The following is a 14,085-nucleotide window of genomic DNA, read 5'->3' as shown; positions in this document are numbered from 1 at the left end:
GCAGAGCACCGCCTCACAGAGCGTCCCCTCCCAGTTCCGCCCTTGGCCGGAGCTCGGCCCTTTCCCCTCCCGGTCCCGCCCTTTCCTCGCCCCTTTCCCCTCCCGGTCCCGCCCTTTCCTCGCCCCTTTCCCCTCCCGGTCCCGCCCTTTCCTCGCCCCTTTCCCCTCCCGGTTCCTCCCTTCGGGAGAGGGGATTGTGTGGGGCAGTGTGGTGTCAGTCCAAAGCCAGTACAGCCCCATTCCATCCCAGTGTTTTGTGTAATAAATATAATTCGCCCCATTCCTCGTATGAAATATGTAATATTGGATATTTGTTAAATCATGCCCGTCGTATTAGTTCCCCCCCCCTTACAGGCAAGACTGTATGTATATTGGAAACTGATTTACAAGTAACAGGATGTGGCTTGGCCAGGAGATGGGCCATGTCTGGGCTCCAGGTGTTGATCATCACGATCATCAGTGCTGATCGTCCAAGATGGATATCATGGAAATCCTCAGACAGATCCATGTGAATGCAGCCTTCCCATAAACTGTCATCAAGAATTCAACTACTCCGTACATTGAATTATTTCTCCTCATCACCAGAAAGAAATTCTTATTAACATATGGACACCGAATAGAAGAAAGGACTGATTGCTAAAACCTTGGCCTCAGGCGGAATTTTCCCTATAGAAACCGCCTGTGCCAGGATGGAAGTGTGTGGGCATAGGAGAAAACCTCTGCTGAGGCTGACTCCTTGTTGCACACCCAGGGTCGACCCTGGGCTCGGCTCTGTCCTTTCCGTGTGGCTGACTAGATAGAATCTGACCGCAGATAAAATGTTTTTTATTTTTAATCTGGCTGAATAATTTCTCATTTATTACAATCTTGGTGACCCTGACGTGATCTGGTTTGGGGGTATCCAGGGGGTTCCCCTATCCTTGATCCGGGCGGCGCTCCGCTGATTTCAGCGGCCGGACAGGACTGAGGAACTCCACGGGACCAACCAGATTCCGAAAACAGCCGAAAAGCCACGTTAAGGAAAGGATATAAACGGGCCCAGAGCTCTCGGAACTCGGAGCTAAATCTCCGAGGCTGCAGCAGCAAACTTTCACTCATAAAATCAACATGCACGAATAACCCACGCGGGAAAAGGAGCCGTGAATATCGCGCGGTTGAGTGGGGCGTGAGTGGGTGTGTGTGTGAGACGTGACATAGTCACGGCGCGAGTTCGGACCCCAACGAGCCGCAGTTCCACTAGCCCGAGAGGGAGGTGGTCGGTCACGGGGAAGCGAAAGGATTCCGGTATACTCACAACACGCATACGACCTGAAACTCGGGGAGTTACGGGGATCCACCCACGGACGGGTCGGGGGAGGGAAGGTACGTTCTCGTGGATTTGAGAAACTGGTAAACCTCACTGGCCCCGGGCTCGGGGAGCCCGACAAAAAGGTAAAAGAGAGCTCGCTGTTCTTCCAAATGAAAACCCACGGACCGGTTCGCCGTGAGGTAACTAGGTTGGCAAGTTTCGGTCGGGAATAGATCGGTTTAAACACTTGGTAAGACTCAGTCCGGGACAGGACTGAAATACACATTTTAGCTCGCGGGTTGCTGACTTCTTGGAACGGCTGGCAGACACTGACTTGGAATACAGTAAGGAAAACTTTTAAATATGGGTCACGGGAGCAGTAAAATGGCCCTTGGGTTAATGTTTTAAAAAGGCTGCGCAGCCCCGTGCAGCCGCAGGCAGCGTGGCTCTGCAGTCTTTAGAACCCGCGCGGCAGCGGCAGAGGCGGCGGTGCCGGCTCAGAGGGAGCGGGGGGCTCTGCCTGCCCCTGCCCTTCGCAGCGGTGCGGAGCGGCTTTGGTTTCTCCGTGGCGGGAGGGGGAGAGGGCTCCGACCTACCCCGATAGTGGCGGGGAGCACGGCTCGGGCTTCCCTGACACCCATGGGCGGCGGGGGGAGCCCGGCTCGGGCTTCCCTGACACCCATGGGTGGCGGGGGGAGCCCGGCTCGGGCTTCCCTGACACCCATGGGCGGCGGGGGGAGCCCGGCTCGGCCACGTAGCATGAGAAGTCTCCGTTCCTGCAGGCGGCAGTTTTAAAAGCAGCACAAGCTGCTGCTGCTCTGCAGGGTTGAAATCTATGCGTGTTTAGCTTCTCAACCACAATTTTTAGAAATCAGTAGTGAATTTGTTTTGTTGCTAGTCAGTATAAAGTTGTGTTGTGCATTTTACGCCTAAAATGAGAATGGGACCAAACTATTACAATATGTAGATGACTTATTGGTAGCTGGCTCTAAGGAGGAAGAAGTCAGGGCTGGAACCATAGCTTTATTAAACTTCCTGGGAGGACAAGGGTTGAAAGTTTCAAAGTCTAAATTACAATTCACTGAACCTGAAGTAAAATATTTAGGGCACTAGTTAACAAAACGGAAAAAGAAACTAGATCCAGACCGGGTGGCAGGAAAATTGCATTACCCTCTCCTAAGACAAAAAGAGAAATCAGGCAATTACTGGGACTTTTGGGCTTTTGCAGACAATGGATCGAAGGATACAGTGAAAAGGTAAGGTTTTTATATGACAAACTTACCACAGACAGACTTAAGTGAACTAAAAAAGAATGAAGAGGGTTACCAAGGATTAAAAGAAACCCTCATAGCAGCTCTATAACTCTCTAACATAAAAAGGCCCTTTCAGCTCTTTGTGGATGTTAGTAACCACACTGCCCACGGGGTTCTGACCCAGGACTGGGCAGGGGCCAAGAAACCAGTCGGTTATCTATCCAAGCTCCTGGACCCTGTCAGCACGGGGTGGCCCACCTGTTTACATGCAATTGTGGCAGTGGCAATATTAGTAGAAGAAGCCAAAAAGGTAACATTCGGGGCTTCATTAACCATCTACTCCCCCATAATGTAAGAAGCATCTTGCAGCTAAAAGCTGACAAGTGGCTGACAGACGCCAGGCTTCTGAAATACGAAGCCATCCTAACCCATTCCCAGCACCTGGAGCTAAAGACTACCCCGGCACAAAATCCTGCCCAATTCCTGTTTGGGGCAGTCCCAGGGGACCCCCTCCATAACTGTGCTGAGATAGTAGAATTACAGACCAAAGTACGACCAGATTTAGAAGAAGAACTTGAAGAAGGGGAAAAAATGGTTTGTGGACGATTCTGCAAAAATTGTGGAAGGTAAAAGAAAGTCAGGATATGCAGTCATAGACGGGAAGATGGGAAGGGTGGTAGAATCCAGGCCCCTGAGTGCAGGGTGGTCGGCACAGGCCTGTGGGCTGTATGTTGTATACAGGGCTCTACTGGGACTTGAAGGGAAAAAGGGAACAATTTTCACTGACTCCAAATATGCATTTGGGGTAGTACACACCTTTGGAAAATAGGGGGTCTGCTAAACACACGGGGAAAAGGGCTAATTCATGAAGAAATAATTAGACAAATCCTAAAAGCCATCAGGGGACCAGAAGCTATTGCTGTAGTCCATGTAAAGGGACATCAAACTGGGATGCAATTCAGGAAACAATTTAGCCGACAAAGAGGCAAAGAGTGCTGCTTTGTTAAAACTGAGTACCCCAGAACTTGGGAAAGGAAAAGCTCAAGAATTCCCCCACCACCCCTCTGAAAAAGAGATAAAGGCTTATCAAGAGATGGGGGGACGGTTAGAGGAAGGTAAGTGGAAGCTATCAGACGGGTGGGAATTGTTATCAAAGAAATACACCAGGAAAATTTTAAAAAGATTACATCAACAAACACACTGGGGAGCCCGAGCTCTGGCAGAACAATTCCTAAGATTCTTCGGCTGCAGAGGTATATACAAATTGGCTAAACAAGAGGTACAGGGGTGTATAATTTGCAGAAAAATAAATCGAGCAAACTCCCAAAGGTCAACAATGGGGAGTCTCCCAGCAGCTTACCGGCCTTTTGAAAGGGTCCAGGTAGATTTCACTGATCTACCTAAGGTCGGGAGATACAAATTCCTACTAGTCATAGTGGACAAACTAACCCACTGGGTAACCACGATAGGGGTTAGTAAGCTACATTGATTCAGACCAGGGAACACATTTCACATCAAAAATTATTAAGCAATTGGCAGATGCTTTAGGCATTCGGTGGGAATACCACACCCCGTGGCACCCCCAGAGCTCAGGACAAGTTGAGAGGATGAATCAAACACTAAAAGCCCAATTAGCCAAATTGATGTTAGAAACAAGAATGTCATGGACAAAATGCCTCCCGTTGTCCTTATTAAATATAAGGACTATGCCTCACTCTGAAACAGGACTTTCACCTTTTGAAATGTTATACAGGATGCCTTATACCCACGGTATGCCTGTAGGGCATCCGAGATTAGAGGATAGACAAATACAACCATACCTAATAGCAGTAAATAAGAATCTTGAAGAATTGCGAAAGCAGGGGGTGATCATGCAGCACAGTCCTCTTGGCTTCTCCATACATAAAATACAACCTGGGGACAAAGTGCTTGTGAAAGCATGGAGGGAATCTCCATTAACGCCTCATTGGGAGGGACCCTTCATTGTTCTTTTAACCACAGATACTGCTATAGGAACTGCAGAAAAGGGGTGGACACACGCATCAAGGATAAAGAAAGTCGAACTCCAGGATCAGGCACCAGAGTGGAAAATCACCTCCCGCCCTGGAGATATGAAGATAACCCTGCACCGGCAAAGTAAATTACTGAAAACATCTCAATCAAACTTTCTGGGCCAGAGTGTAACTATTATCCTCTTTGTGTGCTTCCCCTATGAATACTGTTAGACTGCTCCAACTAAGTGGGTTATGTGGGAGTGCTTTGAGCAGGAGTTAGAGCTGACTATCCGTTTTCTGGTAATAGCCACAAGGCTGAGATTGTTTCAAATTAAATTCAATAAGCTGATGTTTTCCCATATTAGAACGGATTAAGGGAAAAATTACTTGGAAAATTAAAATTATGATTGTTGAGTGTCATGGGTTGAACAACGCGCAGGCTCTGCTGAACTACACCAGGGAGGCATTTCTAAACAGGTCTGCAGCTCAGCCTGAGCATGAAACCACAGACGAAGATTCCTGCTGCCAAGAAGATGGTTTGCCCCGCCGCTGGAAGCACCCCAGTGGGCGCTGGGAACGGCAGAGGGATCCTAGCAGTGGGAGTAATCCTGGTGAGCCTGAGCCTAGCCACATGCCTCAAGGGGGAACTTGGGGATCAATACCCAGAGAAGTTATCCCTCACCTCATGGAACTGCAGCAGGGGTAAGCCTGATAAACCGTGTCTTGAGACAAACACTCAACAAGGGGTATACAACTTAAAGGGAAAATCAAAAACATACCGTGAAAACGGACAGTCAGCTCATCAACTGCATCAAAAGAGCACAGGGAAATCTCAATTCCGGTTTGTAATGAATGTAACCGTACTGTATGGGTTGGGGGAAGACAGGAGTCTATCTTTGTTGCTTATTTCCAAGCTAACTCAGTGTGTTACAATCCGAATAAAATTAGTATGTGTATAATGGGGGAAAGACATACTGGGTGGGGAATAATCTGAAATATGAAAATAAGATACCTCTAGAAACTGAGCCAATCATTCATGACCTCTTAGGGGACCAGGATGACAGAATCTGTCTGCAGTATGACAAAACGTTTTGTTTCACCAAGGATAAAGAAGGGGTAGACCCAGAAAATAAGATGAAACAGGTAATGCAAGAGGTAAAAAGACAAGAAGCTGAAATGAGGAAAAAGAGAGTAGAACAAGAAAGGCTAAAATCCCTAAGCGAACAGTATGATCAATTAGAAAAACAATATGCAAAATGGGGATTGCCTACCTCGGATCAGAATCTCTTTGTAGATCTAATGAAGGAAATTTCCACAGAGCTGAGGTTGTCTAATTGCTGGATCTGTGGGGGGCTAAAATCCGCAGAGAAATGGCCTTGGAGGGGTGAGGGTTTGACTCCTGAGCAACTACTAAAATGGGAAACTGGTGAGACCCCCAAAATAATTCAGAGGCCAGAGGGGTGGATACTAGACCAACGAGTAATTGGAACATTCTGCCTTAGCAGAGAGGGAGGATTATATTCAGAAATCGTAGGATACACTCCATGTGTTTCCACCCTATCTATAAATTCCACCAGCCACATCAAAGTCTGGCAGCCTGAAAGCCCTACTGGGTACTGGAGCCAGGAGAAAAAAGGTAACTGTGAATGGAGTGACAAAATTGGGCTCTGCTGGTACAAAAACCCCCAGAGCTAACCCCTATCAGTCAATCAGCGAACTAAAAAAGTATTGGGAAGAGCCCGAGAGCATAACAATCAGATGGAAAGCACCTAATGGATTACACTAGATCTGTAGAAAGAAAGTCTAGAGTGAATTAACTCCACGCTGGAAGGGATCCTGCACGGTAGGACTAATCAGACCTGTTTTCTTCACCCTACCCAGGTCAGAGAGTTGTTCACTAGAAGCCCCCCTGTATGAATCCCTGAACCGAGAAAAAAGGGGCTTAAAGGAAAAATTCCCTCTCATCGGAGGGAAACAAACGTGGGGAGAGGATGAATGGCCTGCTGAAAGGATCATTGAATATTATGGTCCTGCCACATGGGCTCAGGATGGGTCGTGGGGATACCAAACCCTCATCTATTTACTTAATCGCTTAATAAAGTTGCAAGTTGTAGTGGAGATTGTCTCCAATCACACCTCAGATGCTCTTGAATTATTATCCCAACAACACTCTCAAATGAGGGCTTTTGTATATCAAAATAGGATAGCCCTTGATTACTTACTAGCTGGAGAAGGAGGTGTGTGTGGAAAATGTAACGAATCTCAGTGCTGTGTAGAAATAGATGATTATGGAGAAACCATTAGAAATCTGGCCACAGAAATTAAATGGGTAGCCCATGTTCCAGTACAAAAGTGGAACTCACTTCTCCAAGAATCTTGGTGGGATCATTTGTTAGATGGGGCTTGGTGGAAGAAAATAATTTTCTTCATTTTATGTTCAATAGCAGGAGTCATATTCCTACCCTGTCTCATCCCCTGTTTTATAAGACTCATCCATTCCGTAGTACAGGGGATGCAAATAGCAGCTTTACCCACAGACACAGAAGCTGCCCTTGGAAAAAGAAATCAAATACCAAAAATAATGACACTGGGAGAAGAAATTCCTCACAGCAGGGCGGCTGAGGCTCTTGCAAAATTTGAAAGGCGAATAAAGGGAAAAGAACAAAACTACAAAATTTACCAAGATATTCCAGATGTAAACTAAAAGCCAGTCTCAAGGTAGTCAACACACTACCTTGAGAGTGAATAGAGGAAGAAATTAAGGCGCGAATTAATGAGTTAATATAGAAGGTGGGGGATTGTTATGTGTAATAAATATAATTCGCGCCATTCCTCATATGAAATATGTAATATTGGATATTTGTTAAATCATGCCCGTCGTATTAGTTCCCCCCCCATTACAGGCGAGACTGGATGTATATTGGGAACTGATTTACAAGTAAAAGGATGTGGCTTGGCCAGGAGATGGGCCATGTCTGGGCTCCAGGTGTTGATCATCACGATCATCAGTGCTGATCGTCCAAGATGGATATCATGGAAATCCTCAGACAGACCCATGTGAATGCAGCCTTCCCGTAAACTCTCATCAAGAATTCAACTACTCCGGACATTAAATTATTTCTCCTCATCACCAAAAAGAAATACTTATTAACATATGGACACCGAATAGAAGAAAGGACTGATTGCTAAAACCTTGGCCTCAGGCGGAATTTTCCCTATAAAAACCGCCTGTGCCAGGATGGAAGTGTGTGGGCATAGGAGAAAACCTCTGCTGAGGCTGACTCCTTGTTGCACACCCAGGGTCGACCCCGGGCTCGGCTCTGTCCTTTCCGTGTGGCTGACTAGATAGAATTTGACCGAAAATAAAATGATTTTTATTTTTAATCTGGCTGAATAAATTCTCATTTATAACACCAGTATGGTTCCAGGATGATCCCGGTACGGTGCCAGTACAGTCCCAGTCGCTCCCAGTAGGATCCCAGTAGGATTCCGGCAGAGCCCAGTCCCTCCCAGCGCTGCCGGGGAGGAGGAGGGGGAGGGATGAAGGAGGAGAAGGAGGTGGGGATGGCGAGGGGGAGGAGGAGGAGGATGGAAGGGAAGGGATGAAGGAGGACAGGCAGGAGGGGACGGGACACAGGAGGAGGAGGAGGAGGAGCGATGGAAGAGGAGGGATGAGGGAGCAGAAGGCGGTGGGCACAGAGAGCAGGAGGAGGGGGAAGGAAGGGCAGGGAGGGAAGGGCAGGGATGCAGGAGGAGCGGGAGGTGGGCTCAGGGAGGAGGAGGAGCAGGGGGGATGGAAGAGGAGGAGCGGCAGGAGGAGGAAGAGGAGGGACAAAGGCGGATGGAGCGGAGCCGAGGGGATGGCGCGGTGGAGCCCTGCCTGAATTCGCAGCCCCCACCTGTGGGATCATCGCCCCCATCCCGCAGGTGAGCGGGGAGGGGCAGCTCGGGCCAGATCTCCTGGGGGGTGCCGGGGCTGGGTTTTTTGGGGCGTGTTTGGAGAAGGAAGAAGTGCGAAGCGGAGCGGAAAAGGCCCCTCGGGGGGACTCCTTGGAGCCCCTGCGGCCCCGAGCAGAGAAGAAGGGCAGAAGGGAGCCCGGGAGCCCGAGCAGCCCCGGCAGCCCCGAATGGGGAGAGCCAAGAGGGGGGAGCTTTTGGGATGGCCGGGACTGCCGGCAGCCTGGGGAGGGCGGGCAGCGAGGAGAAGGGGGACCCCCAATCCCAGCGTGACCCCCGCAGCTGGGACAGGGGGGAGCCCCGAAGAGCCGAGGGGAGGGAGCAGGGACGGGGAGCTCCTGGGAGGCTTTTTCAGGGCTGGATCTCGGTGTGTGGGAGGTTCTTATGGAGCCCAGGTGGCCGGGGACTTGTCGAGATGGACTGGCACAGAGGGAGCTTCCAACTCATGGTGCCCATCCCTTGTTTTCCCCAAAGCAGGAGTTCCCATTCCCAGCCCCTGGGAGGCTGCGAGGAAGAGGAAGAGCCTCTCCTGGTCCTTCCTGCCCCGAGCAGGAGCCGAGGATGGAGAGCAGGGAGGACAAATCCCCGCGGCAGAACCTGGTGGAAGAGACCGTTTTGAGCGGCTCCACGGCGCAGGAATCCGACGGGGAGGAAAAGCCCCGGAGATCCCGCACGAGGAGGGGCTACAAAGGCAGATCGCGGGGATCTGAGGGGGAAAGAGCCACCCTGGGCCGGGGAGGCGGCCGGAGACGGAGCCAGAGCTCGGAGCTGGGGGACCCTGAGCAGCTCCGTGATGGGGAGAAGCCCCACAAATGCTCAGAGTGTGGGAAGGGATTCAGGTGGAGCTCTAATCTGATGGTGCACCAGAGGATCCACACTGGGGAGAAGCCCTATGAGTGTGGGGAGTGTGGGAAGAGCTTTACCCAGAGCTCCAGCCTGATCAAGCACCAGAGGATCCACACTGGGGAGAAGCCCTATGAGTGTGCGGAGTGTGGGAAGAGCTTCAGGCGTAGATCCCACCTCTTCTGTCACCAGGTGATTCACACAGGGGAGAGGCCCTACGAGTGTTCCGAGTGTGGGAAGAGGTTTCAGACCAGCTCCAGTCTCCTCCGGCACTATCTGGTTCACAGAGAGGAGAGGCCCTTCTGCTGCCTTGTCTGTGGGAAGGGATTCAGGCACAACTCCGAGCTCATCATGCACAAGCGCATCCACACAGGGGAGAGGCCCTACGAGTGTGGGGAGTGTGGGAAGAGCTTCAGATGGAGCTCCCAACTCCTCAATCACCAGAGGACCCACACTGGGGAGAGGCCCTTCGAGTGTTCTGAGTGTGGGAAGAGATTCAGATGCAGCTCCAGCCTAATCCAGCACCAGAGGATTCACACCGTGGAGAGGCCCTACGAGTGTTCTGAGTGTGGGAAGAGGTTTAAGACCAGAGCCAATCTCTTCCAGCACTATCTGGTTCACAGAGAGGAGAGGCCCTTCTGCTGCCCCGACTGTGGGAAGGGATTCAAGAGCAACTCACAGCTCGTCAAGCACCAGAGGATCCACACTGGGGAGAGGCCCTACGAGTGTCCCCAGTGTGGGAAGAGATTCTCATTGAGCTCCCACCTGACCCGACACCAGCGGAGGCACCGGTAAGGGAAGCCCTGCGAGTGCCCCGGGTGCGAGAAGAGCTAAACTCCATCCCCCACGGGAGGAGCCACACTGGGCACAGCCCTGGTGACCCACATTCCCTGTGATCCATGTTGAGAACTGTCCTAGGGTGACATTATGATGCTGGTATCCCCAGTCGGGTGTTCTGTTTTTGTTTGATATTATGGTCTGTGCTTTCAGAACTGACTCTGAAAGTGAAGGTTTTATTTGTCTTGTTATCAGTCGGCTCACCTCCTGTCTTGGTTTGACAAGACAGGAGTCTGTGAAAGAGGGCAAAGCCTCCTGTGCAGTGGAGAAGGTAAACCCCCTCCTAATTACTAGGATTTTTAAATTAAAAGGCTCTCAGGCAAAGATATGGGAATGGGAGTAACAATTCTTTACTAGGAGAAAACTAGATAACAATTTAAAAAGGCAAATGCAATTGGTACAAACAAAAACTAGTGACAAAGTCCATGTTATAAATGAGAATTTATTCAGCCAGATTAAAAATAAAAATAATTTTATTTGCAGTCAAATTCTATCTAGTCAGCCGCACGGAAAGGACAGAGCTGCGCCCGGGGTCGACCCTGGGTGTGCAACAAGGAGTCAGCCTCAGCAGAGGTTTTCTCCTATGCCCACACACCTCCATCCTGGCACAGGCGGTTTTTATAGGGAAAATTCCGCCTGAGGCCAAGATTTGAGTAGTTAGTCTTTTCTTCTATTCAGAGTCTATAGGTTAAAAAGATTTTCTTTTTTTCAATGTCCGGAGTAGTTGAATTCTTGATGAGAGTTTATGGGAAGGCTGCATTCACATGGATCTGTCTGAGGATTTCCATGATATCCATCTTGGACGATCAGCACTGATGATCGTGATGATCAATACCTGGAGCCCAGACATGGCCCATCTCCTGGCCAAGCCACATCCTTTTACTTGTAAATCAGTTTCTAATATACATCCAATCTCGCCTGTAAGCGGGGGGGGAACTAATACGACGGGCATGATTTAACAAATATCCAATATTACATATTTCATACGAGGAATGGCGTGAATTATATTTATTACACATAACAATCCCCCACCTTCTATATTAACACATTAATTTGCGCCTTAATTTCTACCTCTATTCACTTCCAAGGTAGTGTGTTGACTACCTTGAGACTGGCTTTTAGTTTACATCTGGAATATCTTGGTAAATTTTGTAGTTTTGTTCTTTTCCCTTTATTCGCCTTTCAAATTTTTGCTAGAGCCTCAGCCGCCCTGCTGTGAGGAATTTCTTCTCCCAGTGTCATTATTTTTGGTATTTGATTTGTTTTTCCAAGGGCAGCTTCTGTGTCTGTGGGTAAAGCTGCTATTTGCATCCCCTGTACTACGGAATGGATGAGTCTTATAAAACAGGGGATGAGACAGGGTAGGAATATGACTCCTGTTATTGAACATAAAATGAAGAAAATTATTTTCTTCCACCAAGCCCCATCAAACAAATGATCCCACCAAGATGCTGCGAGAAGCGAGTTCCACTTTTGTACTGGAACATGGGCTACTTGTTTAATTTTTGTGGTTAGATTTCTAATGGTTTTTCTATAATCATCTATTTCTACACAGCACTGAGATTTGTTAAATTTTCCACACACACCTCCTTCTCCAGCTAGTAAGTAATCAAGGGCTATCCTATTTTGATATACAAAAGCCCTCATTTGAGAGTGTTGCTGGGATAATAATTCAAAAGAGTACCTGAAGTGTGATTGGATACAATCTCCACTACAACTTGCAACTTCATTAAGCGATTTAAATAGATGGGGGTTTGGTATCCCCACGACCCATCCAGTACAGTTACATTCATTATAAACTGGAATTGAGATTTCCCTGTGCTCTTTTGATGCAGTTGATGAGCTGACTGTCTGTTTTTATGGTATGTTTTTGATTTCCCCTTTAATTTGTATACCCCTTGTTGAGTGTTTGTCTCAAGATACTGTTAATTAGGCTTACCCCTGCTGCAGTTCCATGAGGTGAGGGATAACTTCTCTGGGTATTGATCCCCAAGTTCCCCCTTGAGGCACATGGCTAGGCTCAGGCTCACCAGGATTACTCCCACTGCTAGGATCCCTCTGCCGTTCCCAGCGCCCACTGGGGTGCTTCCAGCGGCGGGGCAAACCATCTTCTTGGCAGCAGGAATCTTCGTCTGTGGTTTCATGCTCAGGCTGAGCTGCAGACCTGTTTAGAAATGCCTCCCTGGTGTAGTTCAGCAGAGCCTGCGCGTTGTTCAACCCATGACACTCAACAATCATAATTTTAGTTTTCCAAGTAATTTTTCCCTTAATCCGTTCTAATATGGGAAAACATCAGCTTATTGAATTTAATTTGAAACAATCTCAGCCTTGTGGCTATTACCAGAAAACGGATAGTCAGCTCTAACTCCTGCTCAAAGCACTCCCACATAACCCACTTAGTTGGAGCAGTCTAACAGTATTCATAGGGGAAGCATACAAAAAGGATAATAGTTACACTCTGGCCCAGAAAGTTTGATTGGGATGTTTTCAGTCAGTTACTTTGCCGGTGCAGGGTTATCTTCTATCTCCAGGGCGGGAGGTGATTTTCCACTCTGGTGCCTGATCCTGGAGTTCGACTTTCTTTATCCTTGATGCGTGTGTCCACCCCTTTTCTGCAGTTCCTATAGCAGTATCTGTGGTTAAAAGAACAATGAAGGGTCCCTCCCAATGAGGCGTTAATGGAGATTCCCTCCATGCTTTCACAAGCACTTTGTCCCCAGGTTGTATTTTATGTATGGAGAAGCCAAGAGGACTGTGCTGCATGATCACCCCCTGCTTTCACAATTTTTTAAAGATTCTTATTTACTGCTATTAGGTATGGTTGTATTTGTCTATCCTCTAATCTCGGATGCCCTACAGGCATACCGTGGGTATAAGGCATCCTGTATAACTTTTCAAAAGGTGAAAGTCCTGTTTCAGAGTGAGGCATAGTCCTTATATTTAATAAGGACAACGGGAGGCATTTTGTCCATGACATTCTTGTTTCTAACATCAATTTGGCTAATTGGGCTTTTAGTGTTTGATTCATCCTCTCAACTTGTCCTGAGCTCTGGGGGTGCCACGGGGTGTGGTATTCCCACCGAATGCCTAAAGCATCTGCCAATTGCTTAATAATTTTTGATGTGAAATGTGTTCCCTGGTCTGAATCAATGTAGCTTACTAACCCCTATCGTGGTTACCCAGTGGGTTAGTTTGTCCACTATGACTAGTAGGAATTTGTATCTCCCGACCTTAGGTAGATCAGTGAAATCTACCTGGACCCTTTCAAAGGGCCGGTAAGCTGCTGGGCGACTCCCCATTGTTGACCTTTGGGAGTTTGCTCGATTTATTTTTCTGCAAATTATACACCCCTGTACCTCTTGTTTAGCCAATTTGTATATACCTCTGCAGCCGAAGAATCTTAGGAATTGTTCTGCCAGAGCTCGGGCCCCCCAGTGTTTGTTGATGTAATCTTTTTAAAGTTTTCCTGGTGTATTTCTTTTCATAACAATTCCCTCCCGTCTGATAGCTTCCACTTACCTTCTTCTAACCGTCCCCCCATCTCTTGATAAGCCTTTATCTCTTTTTCAGAGGGGTGGTGGGGGAATTCTTGAGCTTTTCCTTTCCCAAGTTCTGGGGTACTCAGTTTTAACAAAGCAGCACTCTTTGCCTCTTTGTCGGCTAAATTGTTTCCTCGAGTCCTGAATCACATCCCAGTTTGATGTCCCTTTACATGGACTACAGCAATAACTTCTGGTCCCCTGATGGCTTTTAGGATTTGTCTAATTATTTCTTCATGAATTAGCCCTTTTCCCCGTGTGTTTAGTAGACCCCCTATTTTCCAAAGGTGTGTACTACCCCAAATGCGTATTTGAAGTCAGTGAAAATTGTTCCCTTTTTCCCTTCAAGTCCCAGTAGAGCCCTGTATACAACA

At 48.2% G+C, this 14,085-nt stretch overlaps 1 protein-coding gene across 1 annotated transcript; it reads left to right on the top strand.

Annotated features, from left to right (window-relative positions):
• Nucleotides 1–6,724: 6,724 nt before the first annotated feature.
• LOC144247721 (uncharacterized) lies at nt 6,725–11,326 on the top strand. Its single transcript, XM_077789167.1, has 2 exons — nt 6,725–8,462; nt 8,970–11,326. Exons 1-2 carry the CDS (start codon nt 8,280–8,282, stop codon nt 10,128–10,130), a joined length of 1,344 nt encoding a protein of 447 aa, XP_077645293.1. The 5' UTR covers nt 6,725–8,279; the 3' UTR covers nt 10,131–11,326.
• Nucleotides 11,327–14,085: the final 2,759 nt, after the last annotated feature.

Source organism: Lonchura striata, chromosome 31 (genome assembly GCF_046129695.1).
Source record: "Lonchura striata isolate bLonStr1 chromosome 31, bLonStr1.mat, whole genome shotgun sequence".
In the NCBI taxonomy this organism is placed as follows: domain Eukaryota; kingdom Metazoa; phylum Chordata; class Aves; order Passeriformes; family Estrildidae; genus Lonchura; species Lonchura striata.
Note: the sequence above shows the minus strand (reverse complement) of the source record. Positions and strands in the feature narration are given on the sequence as shown.

Bases quoted from the DNA above. Each gene is read 5' to 3' on its own strand.
- LOC144247721 (XM_077789167.1), top strand. From the start codon at position 8,280: ATGCAGGAGGAGCGGGAGGTGGGCTCAGGGAGGAGGAGGAGCAGGGGG. The intron at 8,463-8,969 runs GTGAGCGGGGAG...TCCCCAAAGCAG, and splicing joins TCATCGCCCCCATCCCGCAG to GAGTTCCCATTCCCAGCCCC.